This window comes from Nerophis ophidion, linkage group LG06 (assembly GCF_033978795.1).
Source record: "Nerophis ophidion isolate RoL-2023_Sa linkage group LG06, RoL_Noph_v1.0, whole genome shotgun sequence".
Lineage (NCBI taxonomy): Eukaryota > Metazoa > Chordata > Actinopteri > Syngnathiformes > Syngnathidae > Nerophis > Nerophis ophidion.
Window position 1 is genome coordinate 22,512,948 of NC_084616.1, and position 26,395 is coordinate 22,539,342.

A 26,395-nucleotide genomic window follows, 5' to 3' on the forward strand; every position below is an offset into this window, starting at 1 on the left:
TGCAGATGCATTTGCAACGATAAAGTCAACGAAATCACAAAGGTGAGTTTTGTTGATGTTGACTTATGTGCTAATCAGACATATTTGGTCGCGGCGTGACTGCCAGCTAATCGATGCTAACATGCTACGCTAATCGATGCTAACATGCTATTTACCGGCGGTGCTAAAGCAGACAAGGCACAGAGATGTATGAATAACCTGCAGATGCATTTGCAACTATATTACGTTTCCTTCCACCCACATTTAATGCAAAAAAAACACTTACCAATCGACGGATTTAAGTTGCTCCAGTGTCACAAGATGCGAAAGTCCTGATCGTTTGGTCCGCACATTTTACCGGCGATGCTAACGCAGCTATTCGGCCATGCTATGGCTATGAATAGCGTCAATAGCTATTCGGTCAATAGCTTCAGTTTCTTCTTCAATACTTTCATACTCTAACCATCCGTTTCAATAGATGCGTAATCTGTTGAATCGCTTAAGCCGCTGAAATCCGAGTCTGAATCCGAGCTAATGTCGCTATATCTTGCTGTGGCATTCGCAATTGTTTGTTTACATTGGCAGCACTGTATGACGTCACAGGGAAATGAATAGTCGCATCACAAATAGCGAAAATCAAGCACTTTAAAGCTTTTTTTAGGGATATTCAGAGACCGGTAAAATTTTGAAAAAAACTTCAAAAAATACAACAAGCCACTGGGAACTGATTTTTATTGTTTTCAACCGTTTTGAAATTGCGAGAATTTTCCCCTTTAAACTTTCAATTCTTAAGTCTCTAGAGATGAACTTCAGATCTATCTGTCGAATTTATTTTTGTATTATTTTTTCATGTTTTTTTATGACACAAACCCAACCTGCAATATTTTCCCCAAACAATATTTCAATGGAGAAGTAACCAGGCCTTTGAATAAGTCAATAATTCGTAACAACATCGATTTTGTTTTATTAATATTTTTTTATCTGTCACTAAACGCAGGCCCAAACGCATTGTGAGGGTTTGCTGGGAACGTCTGGCAGAGTCTCCTGTCAGAGAAAGTTTCAATTCCCACCTCCGGAGGAACTTTGAACATGTCACGAGGGAGGTGCTGGACATTGAGTCCGAGTGGACCATGTTCCACACCTCTATCGTCGAGGCGGCTGACCGGAGCTGTGGTCGCAAGGTAGTTGGTGCCTGTCGGGGCGGCAATCCTAGAACCCGCTGGTGGACACCAGCGGTGAGGGATGCCGTCCATCTGAAGAAGGAGTCCTATTGGGTTCTTTTGGCTCATAGGACTCCAGAGGCAGTGGACAGGTACCGACAGGCCAAGCGGTGTGCAGCTTCAGCGGTCACAGAGGCAAAAACTCGGACATGGGAAGAGTTTGGGGAAGCCATGGAAAATGACTTCCGGATGGCTTCGAAGCGATTCTGGACCACCATCCGCCGCCTCAGGAAGGGAAAGCAGTGCACTGTCAACACCGTGTATGGTGCGGATGGTGTTCTGCTGACCTCAACTGCGGATGTTGTGGGTAGGTGGAAGGAATACTTCGAAGACCTCCTCAATCCCACCAACACGTCTTCCTATGAGGAAGCAGTGCCTGGGGAATCTGTGGTGGACTCTCCTACTTCTGGGGCAGAGGTCGCTGAGGTAGTTAAAAAGCTCCTCGGTGGCAAGGCCCCAGGGGTGGATGAGATCCGCCCAGAGTTCCTTAAGGCTCTGGAAGCTGTGGGGCTGTCTTGGTTGACAAGACTCTGCAGCATCGCGTGGACATCGGGGGCGGTACCTCTGGATTGGGAGACCGGGGTGGTGGTCCCACTCTTTGAGAAGGGGGACCGGAGGGTATGTTCCAACTATCGTGGGATCACACTCCTCAGCCTTCCCGGTAAGGTTTATTCAGGTGTACTGGAAGGAGGTTACGCCGGATAGTCGAACCTCGGATTCAGGAGGAACAGTGTGGTTTTCGTCCTGGTCGTGGAACTGTGGACCAGCTCTATACTCTCGGCAGGGTTCTCGAGGGTGCATGGGAGTTTGCCCAACCAGTCTACATGTGCTTTGTGGACTTGGAGAAGGCATTCGACCGTGTCCCTCGGGAAGTCCTGTGGGGAGTGCTCAGAGAGTATGGGGTATCGGACTGTCTTATTATGGCAGTCCGATCCCTGTACGATCAGTGTCAGAGCTTGGTCCGCATTGCTGGCAGTAAGTCGGGCACGTTTCCAGTGAAGGTTGGACTCCGCCAAGGTTGCCCTTTGTCACCGATTCTGTTCACAACTTTTATGGACAGAATTTCTAGGCGCAGTCAAGGCATTGAGGGGTTCCGGTTTGGTGGCCGCGGGATAAGGGCTCTGCTTTTTGCAGACGATGTGGTCCTGTTGGCTTCATCTGGCCGGGATCTTCAGCTCTCACTGGATCGGTTCGCAGCCGAGTGTAAAGCGGCCGGAATGGGAATCAGCACCTCCAAATCCGAGTCCATGGTTCTCTCCCGGAAAAGGGTGGAGTGCCATCTCCGGGTTGGGGAGGAGACCCTGCCCCAAGTGGAGGAGTTCAAGTACCTACGAGTCTTGTTCACGAGTGGGGGAAGAGTGGATCGTGAGATCGACAGGCGGATCGGTGCGGCGTCTTCAGTAATGCGGACGTTGTACCGATCTGTTGTGGTGAAGAAGGAGCTGAGCCGGAAGGCAAAGCTCTCAATTTACCGGTCGATATACGTTCCCATCCTCACCTATGGTCATGAGCTTTGGGTCATGACCGAAAGGATAAGATCACGGGTACAAGCGGCCGAAATGAGTTTCCTCCGCCGTGTGGCGGGGCTCTCCCTTAGAGATAGGGTGAGAAGCTCTGCCATCCGGGAGGAACTCAAAGTAAAGCCGCTGCTCCTCCACATCGAGAGGAGCCAGATGAGGTGGTTCGGGCATCTGGCCAGGATGCCACCCGAACGCCTCCCGAGGGAAGTGTTTAGGGCACGTCCAACCGGTAGGAGGCCACGGGGAAGACCCAGGACACGTTGGGAAGACTATGTCTCCCGGCTGGGCTGGGAACGCCTCGGGATCCCCCGGGAAGAGCTAGATGAAGTGGCTGGGGAGAGGGAAGTCTGGGTTTCCCTGCTTAGGCTGCTGCCCCCGCAACCCGACCTCGGATAAGCGGAAGAGGATGGATGGATGGATGGAAATATTGGGGATCCAAAAAGGCCCCACTCATAAAAGTGTTGAAAATAAATCATAAATTATTCCTTTTATTTGTTTTATTTTTTTTACTTTCAATTCTTAAGTCGCTAGAGATGAACTTTAGATCTATCTGTTGATTTTACGTTTGTAATATTTTTCCACGTTTTTTTCAATGAAACAAACCCATACATTTTCTACCGCTTATTCCCTTTTGGGGTGGCGGTGGGCGCTGGTGCCTATCTCAGCTACAATCGGGCAGAAGGCGGGGTACACCCTGGACAAGTCTGACACAAACCCAACCTGCAATATTTTGCCCAAATAATATTTCAAGGGGGAAATAATCTCGGATCCTTAAATATGTCAACAATTGATATGAACATGGATTTTGATTAATAATACATTTTTTTAGCATTTACAGTTGTAATGAGAAAAAAAAAACAGCCTGCATGACAGCGTTGCAGCATCAGTGTCAACATTGCAACTTTTTCTAGTTATATTTCACCTTTTTGCTCTTTTATTCCACTTTTTATGTTTTTTTGTTGTTGTTGCTGTAATAGTATTTTTAGAATGTGTCGTTAAAAAAATAACAAATGTCCCGCGGGCAGTGACTATTGTTTTGTTGGGACCAGCCGAAAGGGGCGGAGTCACAAGCCCTGAAATATATGGTACATATGTTATTATCCCCAAGCCAGGCAGTGGGAGGAGCCTATTTCGTCTCTCCGGTGAAACTGGAGGAGCTTCCTGACTCGTTCATCCTGTCTCTCAAGTGTGCTCCTGGCAACGACTCTCTTCAGACTTAGCCTAGAAGACCACAACATGGACCGAGGGAACGCACGGCACAAAGAGGCCGTGGCTCTGAATAAACCCTCGGACGTTGAGGTAAGCGCACAGATACTATAGGACTAGGTAGGACTTGTGGTTTCTCAAGGACGTTGAATGGCGGCTCTGTTACCTGAGGCAGTTGTTGTGTAGGCGTCATCTCTCACCTACCTGAGGTGTGTGTGCGTTACACAAAAGTCCACACAACTTTTACCCGACACCATACTTTCTGTGTGAGGAGACTTGAGTTGAGGACTTTCTTTTGGCGGTGAAACATGTTGTGTCTTGAAGAGTTGGTCTCTGGCCTTGTAAGTCACTGACACGCCTGCTTCTTGCCACACCTGCACGCCTAGGGCAATAAAACAAATCACAATCTGTGGGGTCCGGGGATGAAACCAAAGAAAATCCCAAGACCAGGGGTGCCCAAACTATTTGCCCCCAGAGGCCAAATCGATCAATATGCCACTGGGCCACAAGCTAAAGACATTGAATCATACAGTGGGGCAAACAAGTATTTAGTCAGCCACTGATTGTGCAAGTTCTCCCACTTAAAATAATGAACAGAGGTCTGTAATTGTCATCATAGGTACACTTCAACTGTGAGAGACAGAATGTGAAAAAAAAAATCCAGGAATTCACATTGTAGGACTTTTAAAGAATTTATTTGTAAATTACGGTGGAAAATACTTTTAATTCTGTATTGGAGACCTTGGATGTGTAACTAATATGTAACTACAATTATTAGACACTTGTTTATAGTGACAAATGTGCTGTTTTATTTTTCAATGATTATTACTTATGTCTAGATTGTTTGCTTATCTGACGTGTAGCTGCTAACTGCTAGTAGCCTATAGAAGTGGTTCTCAACCTTTTTTCAGCGATGTACTCCCTGTGAACATTTTTTTGATTCAAGTACCCCCTAATCAGAGCAAAGCATTTTTGGTTGAAAAAAAGAGATGAAGAAGTAAAATACAGCACTATGTCATCAGTTTCTGATTTATTAAATTGTATAACAGTGCAAAATATTACTCATTTGTAGTGGTCTTTCTTGAACTATTTGGAAAAAAAGATATGAAAATAACTAAAAACTTGTTGAAAAATAAACAAGGGATTCAATTATAAATAAAGATTTCTACACATACAGTAGAAGTAATCATCAAATTAAAGTTTACTCTTTGGGGATTGTAATAGAGATCCATCTGGATTCATGAACTTAATTCTAAACATTTCTTCACCAAAAAAGAAATCTTTAACATCAATATTTATGAAACATGTCCACAAAAAAAAATCTAGCTGTCGATGTTGTAAGCACAATACCAATGGGAGCAATTTGCAAAATGCTAACACCATTTTGCAAACTTGTATAATGCGCAATTTTTTTGCAAATTGTTTCCAGCTATATATTGAATAATGTGTGGTGCACATTTTGCAAATCAATGGGCACAATTTGCAAAATGTGGTTGCGCATTTTGCAAATTTGTATAATGCACTTTATGGCAAATTTGGAAATAGCTTCCACATACATCCATCCATTTTCTACCGCTTGTCCCTTAGCTGTCATTTCATATTTAGAGGAATCATCATGTCAAAAATGTATCTAGAAGGTCTTAGACAAATGATTTCCTTCCAACAATGAAAATACTCAACATACTTGCCAACCCTCCCGGATATTCCGGGAGACTCCCGAAATTCAGCACCTCTCCCGAATACCTCTTGGGACAAATTTTCTCCCGAAATTCAGGCGGAGCTGGAGGCCACGCCCCCTCCAGCTCCATGAGAACCTGACTCAGCAATGTTGGGACCCTCTTAAACAGGACAATACCGCCATCTACTGTACATGGAATAGAATACACACTTGCCAACCCTCCAGGGTTTTCATGAACGGTCAGCGAAGAACAAAGCGTCCGCAGCGCAGCATCGTTCACAACCCAGTATTATGGGCAACCTCGCAAAATGGAGACCCGATGGTGTAACTTTTGCTGAGACAAAGATGGCTATGCTGATAGCTGGAAGCAACATCCCGTTCTCATTTGCGAATGTCTACAACAAATCCGTGAAGGATATGTTCCCGGATTCGGAGATCGCTCGCCAATACGCAAATGGCAGAACAAAAGTTACTCAAATAGTGGAAGGTAAGTGTTGTTGGAATTTTTTTTAGTAACCAGCAAGCACAGTACAGTTAGTAGAACAATTGTGTTTTAATTACTGTGTATTTGATAGGTGCCGTCGGAAATTCAACTATTTCTCTTATTTATATATATAATAAAACAAATATATATAGCCAGAATTCACTGAAAGTCAAGTATTTCATACATACATATATATATATATATATATATATATATATATATATATATATATATATATATATATATATATATATATATATATATATATATATATATATATATATATATATATATATATATATATATACATTTATATATATATATATATATATATATATATATATACATTTATATATATATATATATATACATTTATATATATATGAAATATATATGAAATACTCCAGTTGGTGAATTATACTCCTCTCCTCTTAACCACGCCCCCCGCCCCGACCACGCCCCCAACCACGCCTTCACCCCACCACCGACCACGCCCCCCGCCCCCCACCTCCGGAAATCGGAGGTCTCAAGGTTGGCAAGTATGATACTTGATTTATTAACAATAATCCTACTTCACTGATATCTGTTTACCAAGGTCAGGCCTGGAACCAATTAGATGAGAAACGAGGGCCAACTGTCAATTAAAAAATGTTTTTTGAGATGATTAAAGGATGAAGTCATATTCTTCTGGGTCTGTTTAAATATGGGCGTGTTGATATAGGTTTAGTTTATTTTAAATTATTTTATGATATCATAAGGTTGGCAACCATTAAGTGGGACTCCTTGGGCACCTCATTAGTCCACATGCGGACCGTTAAGTTTTTCAATCTGGCCCGCCCGGACATTACGTAATAATTTTTTTAGATCTTTAAGATGGAAAGTTTTACATTTTTGGCGACTTGTCCAGGGTGTACATCGCCTTCCGCCCGATTGTAGCTGATATAGGCACCAGTGCCCCCTGTGACCCCAAAGGGAATAAGCGGTAGAAAATGGATGGATGGAAGATGGAAAGTGTAGCTGCCATTATGTTGTGCAGGGATGTTTTCTAAAGACCGTAAGTCTTGAACTATACAAAGTATTTCAATGCTTGGATTCTGTGCTTTTGCATGATATATTAGCTACTATGGTCATGTAATTAGTTATTATGGTCATCTAACTAGTTGCTATGGTCATCTAATTAGATACAATGGTCATCTAACTAGTTGCTATGGTCATCTAATTAGATACAATGGTCATCTAACTAGTTGCTATGGTCATCTAATTAGATACAATAGAAAATGGATGGATGGATGGTTATTCAACTAGTTTAGGGGTCGCCAACCTTTACCACTCAAAGAGCAATTTTGACCCGTTTAACAAAATAAAGAAAACAATGGGAGCCACAAAACTCTTTTGAAATTTAAAATGAAATAACACTGCTTACAAAGTTTTTGTTTTGCTTTGTGGTATCTATAAACCAGGGGTCCGCACCTTAATATGAAAATATAATGTTAGTGCGGCCCGCGTGATTAATTTGAATGCTGCTTGACGTCATCACACTTGCCAACCCTCCCAATTTTTTCAGGGGACTTCCGAATTCCAGAGCAACTATTCTCTCGGATGTCCGCTGATCTTCACCCTAACAACTATAATAAGGGAGTAATGTAATGGCACTGCCTTTGGCGCCCTCTACAGCCTTAACTATCAGCTTGCCAGACTAGTCACATGATGCCCGTGACTACTGCAGACACACGTAAGTGACTGCAAGGCATACTTGTTCAACAGCCATACAGGTCACACTGAAGGTGCCCGTATAAATAACTTTAACACTCTTACTAATATGCGCCACACTGTGAACCCACACCAAACAAGAATGACAAACACATTCCGGGAGAACATCTGCACCCTAACACAACATAAACACAACAGAACAAATACCCAGAATCCCATGTATCCGTAACTGTTCCGGGGTACATTATACACCCCCGCTACCACAGAATTCCCCGCCCCCCTCCGTGCGTCGATTGAGGTGGGCGGGGTTGGGGGGAGGGTGGGGTTGGGGGATAGCGGGGGCGGGGGTGTATAATGTAGCCCGGAAGAGTTAGGGATACATGGGATTCTGGGTATTTGTTCTGTTGTGTTTATGTTGTGTCACAGTGCGGATGTTCTCCCGAAATGTGTCATTGTTGTTTGGTGTGGGTTCACAGTGTGGCGCATATTAGTAAGAGTGTTAAAGTTGTTTATATCACAACCCTCAGTGTAACCTGTATGGCTGTTGACCAAGTATGCCTTGCAGTCACTTACGTACATTTATAGAGGCCGCACATCGCATGAGATTGGCTGGCATGCAGATAGCAAGGTGTAAAAAACGCGACAACATATTCTGGAGGACGTTTGAGGCAATGCCATCACGGCACGTTCTTAATATTGTTATCCGGGTGTAATTCGGAGACAATTTGCTCTGGAAGAGGCACTGGTAATCGGAAACCTCCCGGAAAAAACTGGCTGAGCCTCATCCGAATGATCAATAAACCGCATGCGACTCCGGGGCTGCAGGTTGCCGACCCCTTAAATTGGTTACTATGGTAATGTAAATCACAGCAGTTCAGACCAAGCAGTGTAGGTTGGGAGCGTTTCCACAGAGTGTTTTCAGAGCCTGAAATGTGGGTGTCAGGGACAGACAAGGAAGGAGATTTTTATAACAAAGTTCTGGAATAAAAGTGATATTATATCAGATTGTAGGTGGGTTTTTTTTTTACTCTTTCCGTTCATATTTCGTCGTGTTTGTTTGCATTTTTGTTGTATTTCACTTGATTGTAAATATTGTAGATCGAGAAGGGGGTGTGAGAAGTAAAAGAGGAGCGACGTTCATATGTTGTCAATATTCAGTGTTTTATCGTTCATAGTTAATATTGTAAATCCCACATTATTGTCATGTACTTTCTGGGTGTCTCATTGAGTAGAAAATGTAAAATTCCATCCCGTTTTTTAAGGCTGTCTGTCATAACGTTTTTAGCATTCAATCAGAATTTATTGTTCGGTTTTGTATCAGTGTTAGGACCCAAACACACATTCTGTACAGCACATTTTCACAGCTTATATGTGTGCGTGTGCATGTGCGTGTGCGTGTGTGTGTGTGTGTGTGTGTCTCTGTGTGTGTCCTTATATATATATAAATATATTTATTTTTACATACATATATATATATATATATATATATATATATATATATATATATATATTAGAGATGCACGGATATCATCCGCATCACCAAAGTCGTCATCCACCCGAACCAACATTTTATCAGGACCGTACCCGCCCGCCAACCGCCCGCTGAAATACATCAGAGGTTGTCCGCCTTTACCACTCACAGAGCTATTTAAACCTGTTTCACAGACTAATGATGACAATTGGAGCCGCTAACATTCCCACGAGTATCCAATAGCGCTCATCCTGATTACAAGAATAAGGGCGTGCTGTGAAGCTATTGCCTTAGAAACCTTCAACAACGTGTACGTACTAATTGTTGGTCCGGCAACAAGTTGTGAGCAGCTTCCGCAATTACACGTTCAAGATTGAAAGGCATACTGAGTGATACAGAGTACACTGATGGTTGTGATATAAACAACTTTAACACTTACTTATATGCGCCACGCTGTGAAGCCACACCCAACAAGATTGACAAACACATTTCGGGAGGACATCCTCACAGTAACACAACATAAACGCAACACATCAAATACCCATAATCATTTGTATCCGTGACACCCCTGAATATATTTTACACCCCCGTGCCCCCATCCCCGCCCACCTCACCGACGCACGGGGGAGGTGGCGGGGTTTGCTGCTAGTGGGGTGTACAAAATAGTCAGGAATTGTCATGAATACAAAGGATTATGGGTATTTGTTGTGTTGCGTTTATGTTGTGTTACTGTGAGGATGTTCTCCCGAAATGTGTTTGTCGTTCTTAATTTGTGTGGCTTCACAGCGTGGCGCATATTACTAAGAGTGTTAAAATTGTTTATATCACAACCATTAGTGTACTCTGTGTCACCCAGTATGCCTTGCAGTCGTGTGCGTGTTGCTACGGAAGCCACACACAACATGATGCTGGACTGACCAGCAGATCTTACATGTTGTAGTAGGCGACAAAGCTAATGGCTTCACAGCACGCCCTAATACTTATTATCTGGGTGACTAACGGCAGTCATTCAGGAGAATAATAGCGTCTCTCATCGTCTTTTTCGCCTTATGACACGGGTCATAAATGGCACTTGGAATGGCAAAGAATACCGATCACAGAACAATGCATATCAAATATTTCCGGATGGTTCAACCGCCACCTGCCCGGATCTAATTAAAATCTATTTTTTCGTCATGTTAACCCCGCATCTCTAATATATATATATATATATATATATATATATATATATATATATATATATATATATATATATATATATATATACAGTATAAATACATAGATAGATAGATATACCGGCCCCCAGACACATTTCTTTCTCTAAATGTGGCCCACGGGTCAAAATAAATGCCCAGGCCTGTCCTATGGTATTTCCGCCCAGCTGCTTCTCCGTATTTCCATGGATAAATGTCCTTCGTTTAAAGATCTAGTAACATCCCCGATGCAGTACTGCGCTCCAACTGCTTCCCCAAGTTAGCGAGCATCAATGCTTGGTCATGTTTTTGATGATTTATTTCTTTAACTCCATGAATATCATCCACTTCTTCTTCTCGGCACTCACTGTCTTCACAACCACATTCGGAAAAACTAAGTTATGTCCTTAGCTAGGTAGGAGCTAATGCTAGCAAGTAAGAGCGGATGTTTTGGTCGGATCTAAAGGGGTTCACATTCACTACGCCAACTAGTGGAGAGTTGTGCTCATAAGTTTACATACTAGAGATGCGCGGATAGGCAATTATATCATCCGCAACCGCATCACTAAAGTCGTCATCAAACCGCCAACCACCCGAACCTACATTTTATCAATACCGTAACCGCCCGCCACCCGCCCGCTTTGTATATATCAGGGGTCGGCAACCTTTACCACTCAGAACTATTTTGACCCGTTTCACAGAGTAAAGATAACAATGGGAGCCGCAACCACTCTCGCGAATATTTACTGGTTATCATCCAGTTAACGAGAGTAAGGGCGTGCTATGAAGCCAACGCCTTTGAAGCCTTCTACAACACGTACAAACTGCTTGCCAGTCCAGTAACATGTTTTATGCAGCTTCCGCAAATACACGTACACGACTGCAAGGCATACTGGGTGACACAGAGTACACTGATGGTTGTGATATAAACAATTTTAACACTCTTACTAATATGCACCACACTGTGAAGCCACACCAAACAAGAGTGACAAACACGTTTCGGGAAAACATCCTCACAGTAACACAGAATAAATGCAACACAACAAATACCCAGAATCCTTTGCATCCATGTCTCATCCTGACAATATTTTACATCCCCGTGCCCCCAACCCCACCCACCTTACCGACGTACAGGGGTCATGGATGCAAAGGATTCTGGGTAATTGTTATGTTGCGTTTATGTTGTGTTACTGTGAGGATGTTCTCCAGAAATATGTTTGTCATTCTTGTTTGGTGTGGCTTCACAGTGTGGCGCATATTAGTAAGAGTGTTAAAATTGTTTATATCACAACCTTCAGTGTACTGTGTGTCATCCAGTATGCCTTGCAGTCGTGTGCGTGTGTCTGCGGAAGCCACATACAACATGTTGCTGGACTGGCAAGCAGTTTGTACATCTTGTAGAAGGCGTCAAAGGCGTTGGCTTTATAGCACGTCCTTATTCTCGTTAACTGGGTGACCACCAGCAGATATTCGCAAGAATGTTTTGCGGCTCCTATTGTCTTCTCTACTTTGAGACACAGGTCAAAATGACTCTTTGAGTGATAAAGTTTGCCGATCCCTTAACTATGTATATTAGATATTCCCGAATGGTTCAACCGCCACCAGCCCGAATCTATTTAAAATCTGTTTATTCGTCATATCACCCGCCGGACCTGTGGTTTATCCACGGACTCCGCGGATGAGACCGCAAACCGCGGATCATACACCCTTGGAGAATTTATGATTTCTTGGCCAAGTCCCCAGAAGAAAGCCATTTCTGCGCAAATGTCACAAAGTATCCCGCTTACATTACGCCAAACAGCACAGAGACAAGCTTCAAAACTTTTGGAACAAAGTAATTTGGAGTGATGAGACCAAAATTTAACTTTTTGGCCACTGGACCATGCAGCCCATTTTTCTTCAAGTGCCTCCTTATTGTGCAACTTGAAACAGCCAAACCACAATTTTTCAGAGAGTCCTGTATTTCAGCTGAAATTATTTGTGGATTTTTCTTTGCATCCTGAACAATTTTACTGGCAGTTGTGGCTGAAATCTTTGCTGGTCTACCTAAATCCCTCATTTTCCACTTCTTAATCAGCGTTTGAACACTGCTGATTGGCATTCTCAATTTCTTGGATATCTTTTTATACCCCTTTCCTGTTTTATGCAGTTCAATGACCTTTTCTCGCAGATCTTTTGACAATTAATTTGCCTTCCCCATGACTCAGAATCCAGAAACATGTGTGCAACACTGGATGAAAGATGCAATGGTCTGTCCGAAGCCCGGAAACTCACTGGCCTTTAATACACACTAGAGATGCGCGGTTTGCGGTCTCATCCGCGGAGTTCGCAGGTAAACTGCGGGTCGGGCGGTTGACATGACGAATAAAATAGATTTGAATTAGATTCGGGCGGGTGGCGGTTGAACCATCCGGAGATACTTGATATACATGGTTCTGGGATCAGTATTCTTTGCCATTCAAAGTGCCATTTAAGACCCGTGCCATTTAAGACCAGTGTCATAAAGCGAAGAAGTTAATAGGAGACGCTATTATTCTCTTGAATGACTACCAGCAGTCACCCAGATAATAAGTATTAGTCCATGCTATGAAGCCATTGGCTTTGTCGCTTTCTGCAACATGTACGATCTGCTTGTCAGTCCAGCATCATGTTGTGTGTGGCTTCCGTGGCAACACGCACACGACTGCAAGGCATACTGGGTGACACAGAGTACACTAATGGTTGTGATATAAACAATTTGAACACTCTTAGTAATATGCGCCACGCTTTGAAGCCACACCGATTAAGAACGACAAACACATTTCGGGAGAACATCCTCACAGTAACACGACATTAACGCAACGCAACAAATACCCATAATCCTTTGTATTCATGAAACTTCCTGACTATTTTATACTCCCCAAACCCCGCCACCCCCACCCCTGTGCGTCGGTAAGGTGGGCGGGGTGTCAAATATATTCAGGAAGTATCATGAATACAAAGGATTATGGGTATTAGTTGTGTTGCGTTTATGTTGTGTTACTGTGAGGATGTTCTCCCGAAATGTGTTTGTCAATCCTGTATTGTGTGGCTTCATAGCGTGGCACATATTAGTAAGTGTTAAAGTTGTTTATATCACAACCATCAGTGTACTCTGAATCACCCAGTATGCCTTTCAATCTTGCGTCGGTAAGGTGGGTGGGGTGTAAAATATATTCAGGAGGTATCATGAATACAAAGGATTATGGGTATTAGTTGTGTTGTGTTTATGTTGTGTTACTGTGAGGATGTTCTCCCGCAATGTGTTTGTCAATCCTGTATTGTGTGGCTTCATAGCGTGGCGCATATTAGTAAGTGTTAAAGTTGTTTATATCACAACCATCAGTGTACTCTGTAACACCCAGTATGCCTTTCAATCTCATACATGCGATTACGGAAGCTGCACACAACATGTTGCTGGACCAACAATCGGTTCGTAAATGTTGTTGAAGTTGTCAAAGGCCATGGCTTCACAGCACGCCCATATTCTTGTCTTCAGGATGAACGCTATTGAAAAGGCGTGAGAACGTTAGCGGCTCCAATTGACTTAATTACTCTATGAAACAGGTTTAAATAGCTCTGTGAGTGGTAAAGACGGCCAACCTCTGATGTAATTCAGCGGGCGGTTAGCGGGCGGGTTCGGTCCTGACAAAATGATGGTTCGAGTGAACGGCGGGTGGATGACGATTAAGGTGACGTGGATGCGGATGATATAATTGCCTATTCGCGCATCTCTAATACACACATATTAATTACAAACAAACAGGTCACAGGTGAGAATTGGAACCTTGATTAGCCATTCAAACCTGATTGTGTCAAGTTTTGTGCATGTTATCAGATCAAAGTCACTGAGGTATGTCAACTTTTGATCAGGGTCATTTGGGTACTTTCTTTTGTCATTTTGATTTAAAAAGATTAAACACAGTTGTTTGCCAATAAGTAGCTTCACACAACCATTAAGCATGAGTGGAAAGAAGGTTGTTGTTGTATCAATCATATTCTCTGAAGAATGGCCAAGAGATCATACATTCTCCCAGGGTATGTAAACTTCTGAGCACGACAAAAAAAAAAGAAAATAAAGTGTGTATATATTTTTTCACCTCCGCGGTATCCTCCATAGGCGGGGACGTCACTCTCGGGCAAACAGTACCGGCCCATGAACCTCAACCACTACTCCACCAAGAAGAGTGCGGCACAGAGCATGCTGGACGTGGCCCTGCTGATGGCCAACTCGTCGCAGCTGAAGACCGTCCTCTACGTGGGGCCCCAGTACCGCTTCTACATCCCCCTCATCGTCCTCCTGGCCGTGTCCATCTCGCTGCAAGTCATCGTGGGCCTGCTGCTCGTCTTCATTGGCAAGGAAACAGTCATCTTTTTGCGTGTTTCCGCGTGCTCATATCGGCAATGAACACAGTAGCAAGGGGGACCCACACGGCCCCATTCGAAGCGGGTTTACCTGACACATTAAACGTGACGAAATCCATTCTAGCCACCAGATGGCAGCAGAGTGTTGAACACCTTAAAATGTGTTTTGCGACCACAGCGCCAGTTGATATGTAGAGTGGCGCTTTCCATCATTTTCAGCAGACTGCATTGCAAAATGATTAACCCTCCGCCCCCCTCTTACTCTCACACAAGATCCCTTCCCTACTGTGGCATTTTAATTTAAACCAGTTCAAGCAGTTCGACCTTGGACCAAGGCACACTTGATGTTTACCCTTGTTTTAAATTTAAATAACTCAATGGCTGCTTGTTTATAGCAGCTTGTGCTGCAGTTTTTTACTTTTTCGATGCATCATCCATAGATCCATCATATCTTCTGTCATTTGAAATATGCCCATCTCCATCCATTCATTATCTTCCGCTTAACCGAAGGAGATATTTACCGTATTTTCTGTCCACGCCCACTAAATTTTAGAAGGAAAAAAAATGGCTTTGCAAGTTGTCCCTTTGCACAGATAGAAAAGTACAACTTCAGCACAATTGATAATAACTACAGCAACAACCTTTAAGCATACGAGTTGAGTGATAACTTACACATAATATTCATACAGTATTACAAAAAATATGTTAGTAAAGATAAAAATACACGTACTACTTGCTTGCCCCATTTACGTATGATGTATCCATGCATTTGTACATGAACAATTCTAATAAGTGCATAGGCAATAATGTAATATGAGGTGATTACTGGTACATATTTATATCAATGCTGTCAAATGTTTTTATTATTTTTGATTAATTGTTTTAAATGCGGCCCTCTGAAGGCATTCAGTACTGCGATGTGGCCCTCAATGAAAACAGTTTGACAAAAAAGTTTGACACCCCTGGTTTCGACTCAACACCACGTTACTGCCAGTGTTCTGAAAATTACTTTTCAAAAGTAATTCATTATAGTTACTCGTTACTTAAGCAGAAAATAGTTAGTGCTGCAAGGGGTTCTGGGTATTTGTTCTGTTGTGTTTATGTTGTGTTACGGTGCGGGTGTTCTCCCAAAATGTGTTTGTCATTCTAGTTTGGTGTAGGTTCACAGTGTGGCGCATATTTGTAACAGTGTTAAAGTTGTTTATACGGCCACCCTTAGTGTGACATGTATGGCTGTTGACCAAGTATGCCTTGTGTTCACACGTGTGTGTGTGTGTGTGTGTGTGTGTGTGTGTGTGTGTGTGTGTGTGTGTGTGTGTGTGTGTGTGTGTGTGTGTGTGTGTGTGTGTGTGTGTGTGTGTGTGTGTGTGTGTGTGTGTGTGTGAAAAGTTGGTATGTCGAAGAAGCGGGTGTGACAACAGGTTGTCCTCACTCAGGTCCGCATGTTAAGGGGTGAAGATTTCAGGTGAGCAATGCTGCTAAAGGCAGTGCTTTTAAGGTACGCCCCCAATATTGTCGTCTGGGTGGAAATCGGGAGAAATTTGGAAGAATGGTTGCCCTGGGAGATTTTCAGGAGGGGCACTGAAATTCGTGAGTTTCCCGGGAAAATTGGGAAGGTTGGCAAGTATGCGTTTTATCCATATAAGGTAGAGACTTACCCAGAGTGCTTTGCACGTGTCCGCCATTGTAATTCTACACTAGTCAATAAGCTCCTTCTTTTTCTCAACCCTCTTGTTGTGGGGCAGACTGGCTCGTACATGCATATGTCGTCATTTCTAGTACAAAGTAGCGTATAGTTCAAACTTCAGTCTGTCGGTAGTCTCGCTATGGAAGCGCAAAAAAACACAACAAAGGTGGTGGGGAAGAGGCGAAGTCAAAGTATCAAAGAACATCATCTATGCACCATTTTGACCACCATATGTTATGTAGACCACCAAGAAGAAATAAATCCTAATATGACCAATTTAAAGGACTACTGAAACCCACTACTACCGACCACGCAGTCTGATAGTTTATATATCAATGATGAAATATTAACATTGCAACACATGCCAATACGGCCTTTTTAGTTTACTAAATTGCAATTTTAAATTTCCCGCAAAGTGTCCTGTTGAAAACGTCGCAGCTTGATGACGTGTATGCGTGACGTCACGGACTGTTAGGAAATATTAGCGCTGCACACACACACAGCTAAAAGTCGTCTGCTTTAACGGCATAATTACACAGTATTTTGGACATCTGTGTTGATGAATCTTTTGCAATTTGTTCAATTATTAATGGAGAAGTCAAAGTAGAAAGATGGAGTCGAGAAGCTTTAGCCTTTAGCCACACAAACACACGGTGATTCCTTGTTTAAAATTCCCGGAGGTGAAACTTTACTATGGATCAGAGCGGTCAAGAGAACATGGATCCCGACCAAATATCAACCAGCAGTTTTCGGTGAGAAAATTGTGGTAAAAAGTCGCCACTTACCAGAGATCTGTGGAGTTTGTGCCGTCCGTACAGCTGCCGTCGACTTCCATCAGACACTGGTCGTCAACACACCCATGGATACACCCTTCCGACTATCAGGTACTATTAAACTCACTAAAACACTAGCAACACAATAGAAAGATAAGGGATTTCCCAGAATTATCCTAGTAAAAGCGTCTAAAAACATTTTTTTTTTTAACTCGATTTTTTTTTTTTCTAGTCCAGCGCTATCAATATCCTCAAACACAAATCTTTCATCCTCGCTCAAATTAATGGAGAAATTGTCGTTTTCTCGGTCCGAATAGCTCTTTTTGTTGGAGGCTCCCATTAAAAATAATGTGAGGATGTGAGGAGCCATCAACGGGTGACGTCATCGTCTGCGACTTCCAGTAAAGGCAGGGCTTTTCTGTTAGCGACCAAAAGTTGCAAACTTTATCGTCGATGTTCCTTTCAGCAAAAATATGGCAATATCGCGAAATGATCAAGTATGACACATAACGCTAATATCCTACTAAATGCTACGTGTGCAACAGAATAAAACATGCTTAGATTCAAACTTGGCGGAAAATGTAGCAGGTGATGGCGTTAAAAGTCATGTTTGATGGTCTCACAGCTGCTGTGCAGGCTATTCGCCGACTCTTTATTAGCTCGCTAGGCCGAATTGTTTAGTTTTTTTCCGAAGAGTTCTTGACCGCGGTTGTGGCTGTTAATGATGCCGCATTCACCTGATCTCCTTATTTTAAAGCATGTTTCTTTTTTACCCTATCTTGTGTTTGCTCCAGCAGTGAAGTACGATTTGAACGACGTGCGCAAGCACGCCAAATTGAACATGATGAACAACTTGGCCACGGTCTTTGTCTTCTTCACCGTCCTTGTTAACATCTTCATCACAGCCCTGGGCTTTGAGGGACACGCCCTGAGGTACACTTGAATGTTTATACACCTTTTAGTTAAACTTGCTATGTTTTGTGCAGACAGACAAACGTTTTGTTCCAAATGTTTCCTTTACACAAGAATGATGGGACCCATCTTGTCTGGAAACTAGACTCAAGATGACCTTGGTCTCAGGTCACATGTTGACCTCCCGTATGTGGGGTTAGCGCCCCGTGTGTGGTGTGGGCGCACCTGATAGGTGTGAGAGGGTGGGCGCTAGAGATGCGCGGTTTGCGGTCTCATCCGCGGAGTCCGCGGATAAACCGTGGGTCGGGCGGTTGACATGACGAAAAAATTTATTTTAATTATATTCGGGCGGGTGGCGGTTGAACCATCCGGAAATATTTGATATACATGGTTCTGGGATCGGTATCCTTTACCATTCAAAAAGCCATTTAAGACCCGTGTCATGAAGCGAAGAAGGCAATAGGAACCGCTATTATCCTCTAGAATGACTGCCGGCAGTCACCCACATAATTTTAAGACCCGTGTCATAAAGCGAAGAAGGCAATAGGAACCGCTATTATCCTCTAGAATGACTGCCGGCAGTCACCCAGATAATAAGTATTAGGGCGTGCTATGAAGCCATTAGTTTTGTCGCCTTCTACAACATGAACAATCTGCTTGTCAGTCCAGCAATATGTTGTGTGTGGCTTCCGCGGCAACACGCACACGACTGCAAGGCATACTGGGTGACACAGAGTACACTAATGGTTGTGATATAAACAATTTTAACACTCTTAGTAAAATGCGCCACGCTGTGAAGCCACACAATACAAGATCAGTAACACTACATAAATGCAACACAAAAAATACCCAGAATCCTTTGTATCCGTGACTATCCCTGACTATTTTATACACCCCGCTAGCAGAAAACCCCGCCACATGACAAACACATGTTCTCCCGAAATGTGTTTGTCAATCTTGTTTGGTGTGGCTTCACAGCGTGGCGCATATTAGTAAGTGTTAAAGTTGTTTCTTTCACTCTGTATCACCCAGTATACCTTTCAATATTGTACGTGTGATTGTGGAAGCTACACACAACATGTTGCCGGACTAACAATCGGTTCGTACATGTTGTTGAAGGTGTCAAAGGCAATGGCTTCACAGCACGCCCATATTTTTGTCATCAGTATGAGCACAATTGGATAGTCGCGAGAGCGTTAGCGGCTCCAAATGTCTTCATTACTCTGTGAAACAGGCTTAAATAGCTCTGTGAGTGGTAAAGGCGGCTGACCTCTGATGTATTTCAGCGGGCGGTTGGTGGGCGGGTACGGTTCTGATAAAATATTGGTTCGGGTGGATGACGACTTTGGTGATGCGGTTGCGGATGATATAATTGCCTATCCGCGCATCTCTAGTGGGCGCCATTCACTGTCAGCACAACTTGTCTGTTGTGACGCAGAAGCCGTCAGACAGTAACAATCGCTTCCAACACAACAGTGTGGAAGAAGTAAATTTGAGCAAATTAATTTTTTTACCTTCTTTTGAAGGTTTCATTTCCCTTGTTTTGTTTTTTTTTACCTTCTTTGACCTTCTTTTTACTTTATTTGACCTTCTGTTGCTTTTTTTTGGGTCTTTTTTCACCTTCTTTTTATCTTTATTTTTGTAGTTTTTAACTTTATTTTATTTTTATCTTTACCTTATTTTCCTTTTTTTTTTAAATCCCTTTTAACCTTATTTACCTTCTTTTTACATTTGTTTTATCTTTACCTCCTTTATAACTTTTTCCACCTTCTTTGACCTTGTTTACCCTACATTTACCTTCTTTTTTTTTTACCTTTTTTGTACTTTTTTTCAACATTTCCCTCTTTGACATTATTTGCAACGTTTTACTTGGACTCTTCTATACCTTATTTGAACTTTTTTTTTATTACCTTATTTGAACTTTTAGCTTCTTTCACTTTCCTTTTACCCTTGTTTACCTTCTGTTTTACCTTAGACCTTTTTACCATTTTTTTAACTTCCTTTCACTTTGGTTTACCTTTTACCTTCTTTTTGTTTTATCTTGTTTAACTTTCTTTCTACACTTGTTTACCTTCTCTATTATTTTATACCAAAGTTTTACCTTTTAACTTTCTTTGATCTTCTTTTTCGCATTGTTTACCTTCTTTTTATATTCTATTGTCTTTAGTTATTCCTTTAACTTCTTTTTACCTTCTTTGACCTTTTTAACCATGTTTAACTCTAACTTTTTTGACCTTTGTTTTACCTTTTACTATCTTTATAAATGTGTCCACCTTCCTTGACTCTGTTTTTACCTTAAACATTATTTTTATCTTCTTTGAACTTTTTTTTCTTCACCTTTTATTACCCTTGTTTACCTGTTTTAAACATTTTTAACCTTCATTTTACCTTAGTTTACCTTCTGCTTACTTTTAGACCTTCTTCTTACCCTTGTTTGACTCCGTTTTACTTTGGTTTACCCTTTTACCTTCTGTTATTTTCTTTAAACTCTTGTTTACTTTTTTAATACTTAATTTTACCTTTCACCTCTTTTTTTACTTAATATTTACTCTCATTTTACTTTATTCTACCTTCTTTTTACCCTTGTTTGCCTTTCTTATGCAACAACATTCTTTCTACATTCTTTTTACCTGTGTTTACCTCTTTTTTTAACCCTTGTTTCAACTGTCCTTGACCTTTTTTAGTTTCTTTTTACCAACTTCCTGACTTCTTTTATCTTCCTTTTACCTTTTTGTACTCCAGTTTGCGTTCTTCGACTTACTTGGCGGTCCTGCCTGCGAAGGTGGCAACATGGCCAGGTTGATATTGCCCACTACAGTGTCGCGTGTCACAAGACCAGCGACAAAGAAAAAGGTAAATACAAAGAGAAGCACTAAGTGGACTTTCTTCTTACCTTCCAGGTCAGCACAACAGCCAATCATGATGGAAGCCATACCTCACATAAATCCTCCGCCTTTTCAACTCAACACGACGGTCTTTTGAACATTATCTTAAAGTGTTTTTATGACATTGTTTTCTTTTGCACATGCTAAGCTATTTAAAAAGTACTTTTTATGCTCGTTATTCAGAATGTCGTCTTTCTATGCTCATCTTCAATGTTTGTTGCAAGTCACCATTTTGAACACATGTTCATATTATGTGAAAATATGGTTGATCCACACATGCAACTATTAAAATGTTCTACTCTTCCGAGACAACTTTTCAAAAAAAGTTGGTGTTTTTGTCAATTAATCAAAGCATTCATTTGTTGATCTACAGCAGGGTTCACCAACCTTTTTGAAACCAAGAGCTACTTCTTGGGTACCGATTAATGCGAAGGGCTACCAGTTTGATACACACTTAAATAAATTGCCAGAAATAGCCAATTTGCTCAATTTACCTTTAATAAATAAATCTATATATATAAAAAAAATGGTTATTTCTGTCTTTCATTCAGTCGTTCTTTTTTTTCCCTTTACGGAAGGTTTTTTGTAGAGAATAAATTATTAAAAAAACATTTAATTGAACAGTTTAAAAGAGGAGAAAACAGGAAAAAAATGAAAATAAAATTTTGAAACATAGTTTATCTTAAATTTCAACTCTTTAAAATTCAAAATTCAACCGAAAAAAATGAAAAGAAGAATTTATGGAACATCATAATCGTAATTTTTCCTGATTAAGATTACTTTTAGAATTTTGATGACATGTTTTAAATAGGTTAAAATCCCATCTGCACTATGTTAGAATATATAACAAATTGGACCAAGCTATATTTCTAACAAAGACAAATCATTATTTCTTCTAGATTTTTCAGAACAAAAATTTTAAAAGAATTTCAAAAGACTTTGAAATAAGATTTGAATTTGATTTTAGAGATTTTCTAGATTTGCCAGAATATTTTTTTGGAATTTTAATCATAATAAGTTTGAAGAAATATTTCACAAATATTATTCATCGAAAATGAAGAATTAAATTAAAATGTATTTATTATTCTTTACAATAAAAAAAAAATACTTGAACATTGATTTTAATTGTCAGGAAAGAAGAGGAAGGAATTTAAAAGGTAAAAAAGGTATATGTGTTTAAAAATCCTAAAATCATTTTTAAGGTTGTATTTTTTCTCTAAAATTGTCTTCATGAAAGTTATAAGAAGCAAACTAAAAAATAAAAAAATAATTCATTTAAACAAGTGAAGATCACGTCTTTAAAATACTTTCTTGGATTTTGGAGACCAGCTTGCTAGTAAATAAATAACATTTTAAAAATAGAAGCAGCTCACTGGTAAGTGCTGCTAGTTGAGCTATTTTTAGAACAGGCCAGTGGGCGACTCATCTGGTCCTTACGGGCTACCTTGTGCCCGCGGGCACCGCGTTGGTGACCCCTGATCTACAGTAATAACTCAACTCACCAGTTTTTCAGAATAAGAACTGTCACAACATGAAGAAGCTGCTGATGGTGTATTTCAGCGTTTTTCAACCTTTTTTGAGTGAAGGCACATTTTTTGCGTTGAAAAAATGCGGAGGCACACCACCAGCATAAATCATCAAAAAATGAAACTCAGTTGACAGTAAAAAGTCGGTGCAATTGTTGGATATGACTTTAAAGCATAACCAAGCATGCATCACTATAGCTCTTGTCTCAAAGTAGGTGTACTGTCACCACCTGTCACATCACGCCCTGACTTATTTGGAGTTTTTTGCTGTATTCCTGTATGTAGTGTATTAACTCTGGTCTTGCGCTCCTATTTTGGTGGCGTTTTCTCTTTTTTTTGTTATTTTCCTGTAGCAGTTTCATGTCTTCCTTTGAGCGATATTTCCTGCATCTACTTTGTTTTAGCAATTCAACAATATTTCAGTTGTTTTTATCTTTCTTTGTGGGGACAGTTGATTGTCATGTCATGTTCAGATGCAAGGGAGTAGGCTTGATTTTGAGATTGGTGGGGACACAAAAGTGCTCCAAGGCAGCACTCTGAAAGTTTCCTTTTTTTTTTTTTACATTAGCAATCATAATTTCACGTCATGCAGATGTTAGGGTAAAGCAACTAAAATGAAAGCAAAGGAGACAACTTGGAAGAGTTCTCATCTTTACTCTGTAGTGTAGGGCTGTAGTGCAACTGTGCATCATACCGTCAATTATCATAGCCTACTGTCCATCAACAACATCAGAAATACATTCATGCAATACAACATTGTAAATAAACATAAATGAACTGTAATAATCTCCAGCCTCTCCTTCTCTACTTCCTCCTGCCTCTCTTCCTCTAACTTCTCTGGCCTCTCCTCCTCCATCTCCTCCAGCCTCTCTGCTGTCTGTCACCTTACAAAAAAATATGTTGATGCATGACAGATACATTAGGGACAACGACCATAGAGCTTGATGGTACAGTTACTGCCTGAGCAAAAAGGCTTTTATTAAATATGAATATTACTTAATATTAATTAATTATATTTTATCATTGTAAAATCACACGATCATCTAGTGAGGTTTTATCGTATTTCCACCACAAAGTTTTGTTCTATGGTATTTTCAAACTGTTGCTCACTTTTACACAAATACATGAAATTAAAAAAGTAATTTAAAAAATAAAACGGAGAGGTTAAAACCGGTGATCTGATTGGCTGTTAACGGTGGTTTAAATATTCTAAAGCCTTATCACAGCGCAGGCTATCACTCTGCCTCAGGCACGCATGACTGGTATGAATGGAAGTTGTTGTCATGTATCCATGACAACGGAATGTTGCAGTCCGTAGTAAAAGACAGCTGATGTTTTTACGATGTTAAAAGACGGAGACTAAAGTAGTTGAATTCACATGTTTAAGGTTAACTTTCACCTCCGGGGAGGGTTAACAATGGTACAGGGGACTGAGCATTGACTTTCACCTGAAAAAAAGCGGAGGAAAAGACGAAATGCAGTGCTAATTTGGAGCTAACGTCTGGATAGGTGGGACTATTTTTTCCACAGTGAGGCTATTTTATTGGATAATATGTATTTCTGGTTGAATAAAACTACATTAAATTGATTGAGTATTCCTATTTCATAATGCCTTTATTTGTAACCGTTTTATAAAAGCAATATATAACTCCAGTCCATGGTATATGCTCATTATTGCACTCTAAGGGGTGTGACTGGAGTGATATATTATTGAATTATTCAATATTGTTGAGCCTCTATACACCCTTGAAGTAACTTAGTTTGACTCCTAAAGAAGTCTCTTATATTCAGTTTTCTTTTCATTTACATCCTTCAAAACCTACAGCACACACGCACGCAAACAGACACAAACACAATGTCAATCACAGCACTGATATTAAAATCCATCTAGCTACCGTGTGCCAGGAACAACAAATGCCGAACATTATGACAACTTGCACTGGTCGCTAGCAACTAGCATGTAGGCTAGCTTTTACAAGCAGAAGGAGTGACAGCGGGGACAGCCAATCACACGTAAGTTACCATGAAACCGGCAACCAATCAGGGAGCGATATTTGGGTTAGAGGCGGGACTTCTAGCAGAGACCGACATTTAACCCTTTCTGTGCCATAATCATTGACTAAACATTACGGGCAGCGCTTGTATTGATAGTGACTACACTACACAGTTGCGGCTGGATATTGGTAGGGACGTGTCCCTAGCGTCCCTACCCAATTCTACGCCCTTGTTCAGATGTACTTTGTGAAAGCCGTCTTTACTCCACAGTACGTCTTTGCTGTCGTTCAGCATTCAGTTTTTCTTTACTTTGTAGCCAGTTCAGTTTTGGTTTCGATCTGCAAAGCCATCCCTAAGCTTCAATGCCTTTTCTAAGGGGCACTCACTTTTTGTTTATTTTTGGTTTAAGCATTAGACACCTTTTTTACCTGCACACTGCCTCCCACTGTTTCCGACATCTACAAAGCAATTAGCACCGGCTGCCAACCACTGATATGAAAGAGTATTACACGGTTACTCTGCCGAGCTTTAGAAAACACTGACATTTAACAACACATAATTTACGGACTATAATTACTGGGCTGAAAACAATTTTAAAGGCCTACTGAAATGAGATTTTCTTATTCAAACGGGGATAGCAGGTCCATTCTATGTGTCATACTTGATCATTTCGCGATATTGCCATATTTTTTGCTGAAAGGATTTAGTAGAGAACATCGACGATTAAGTTTGCAACTGGAGAAAAGCCCTGCCTCTACCGGAAGTCACAGACGATGATGTCACAAGTGTGAGGGCTCCTCACATATTCACATTGATTTTAATGGGAACCTCCGACAAAAACAGCTATTCGGACCGAGAAAACGCCAATTTCCCCATTAATTTGAGCGAGGATGAAAGATTCGTGTTTGAGGATATTGATAGCAACGGACTAGAAAAAAAAAAAGCAATTTCATTGGGACGGATGCAGATGTTTTTAGACACATTTACTAGGATAATTCTGGGAAATCCCTTATCTTTCTATTGTGTTGCTAGTGTTTTAGTGACTTTAACAGTACCTGATAGTCGGAAGTGACGCGCAGTGTCTCAGGGAGGTCGACGGCAGCTGTATGGGAGGCACAAGCTCAGCTGATATCCGGTAAGAAGCGACTTTTTAACCACAATTTTCTCACCGAAACCTGCTGGTTGACATTCGGTTGGGATCCATGTCCGCTGCGATCCATAGTAAAGTTTCAACTCTTTGAATTTTAAACAAGGAATCACCGTGTGTTTGTGTGGCTAAAAGCTAAAGCGTCCCAACTCCGTCTTTCTGCTTTGACTACTCCAATATTAATTTAACAAATTGCAAAAGATTCAGCAACACAGATCTCCAAAATAATGTGTAATTATGCGGTTAAAGCAGACGACTTTTAGCTGTGTGTGTGTGCAGCGCTCATACTTCCTAAAAACCCGCGACGTCTTGCGTACACGTCATTACACGACGTTTCAAAGACGAAACTCCCGGGAAATTTAAAATTGCAATTTAGTAAACTAAAAAGGCCGTATTGGCATGTGTTGCAATGTTAATATTTCATCATTGATATGTAAACTATCAGACTGCGTGGTGGGAAGTAGTGGGTTTCAGTAGGCCTTTAACTCAAATAGGTGATATTAGACAATCTCCCACAGCACACCAGACTGTATCCCGCGGCACACGGCACAGTGGTTGAAAAACACTGGTGTATTTGACAGAGAAGCAGGAAAAATGTGAGACAGTATGCTTGCAAAGTTTCACAC

The 26,395-nt window shown here is 41.2% G+C and overlaps 1 protein-coding gene across 8 annotated transcripts; it reads left to right on the forward strand.

Moving 5' to 3' along the window:
* Positions 1–244: 244 nt before the first annotated feature.
* Positions 245–25,449, forward strand: si:dkey-93l1.9 (uncharacterized protein LOC562339 homolog). 8 transcript variants are annotated; one of them, XM_061903103.1, is made up of 5 exons: positions 3,853–4,018; positions 14,600–14,834; positions 18,099–18,237; positions 20,959–21,014; positions 21,117–25,449. In XM_061903103.1, the coding sequence occupies exons 1-5, from the start codon at positions 3,956–3,958 to the stop codon at positions 21,137–21,139; spliced, it is 516 nt and encodes a 171-aa protein (XP_061759087.1). In that variant the 5' UTR covers positions 3,853–3,955; the 3' UTR covers positions 21,140–25,449. The 8 variants fall into 7 exon arrangements, 3 of the variants coding, with proteins under 3 accessions (XP_061759087.1, XP_061759084.1, XP_061759086.1); XM_061903100.1 differs by lacking the exon at positions 20,959–21,014 and having other exon boundaries at positions 3,859–4,018; XM_061903102.1 differs by lacking the exon at positions 20,959–21,014 and having other exon boundaries at positions 3,859–4,018; positions 18,102–18,237.
* The last annotated feature ends 946 nt before the right edge of the window (positions 25,450–26,395 follow it).

Excerpts from the sequence above, each read along its gene's own strand:
- si:dkey-93l1.9 (XM_061903100.1), top strand. The coding sequence starts at position 3,956 with ATGGACCGAGGGAACGCACGGCACAAAGAGGCCGTGGCTCTGAATAAA. Across the intron at positions 4,019-14,599 it reads ATAAACCCTCGGACGTTGAG|GCGGGGACGTCACTCTCGGG; the intron begins GTAAGCGCACAG and ends TATCCTCCATAG. Across the intron at positions 18,238-21,116 it reads TTTGAGGGACACGCCCTGAG|GTCAGCACAACAGCCAATCA; the intron begins GTACACTTGAAT and ends CTTACCTTCCAG.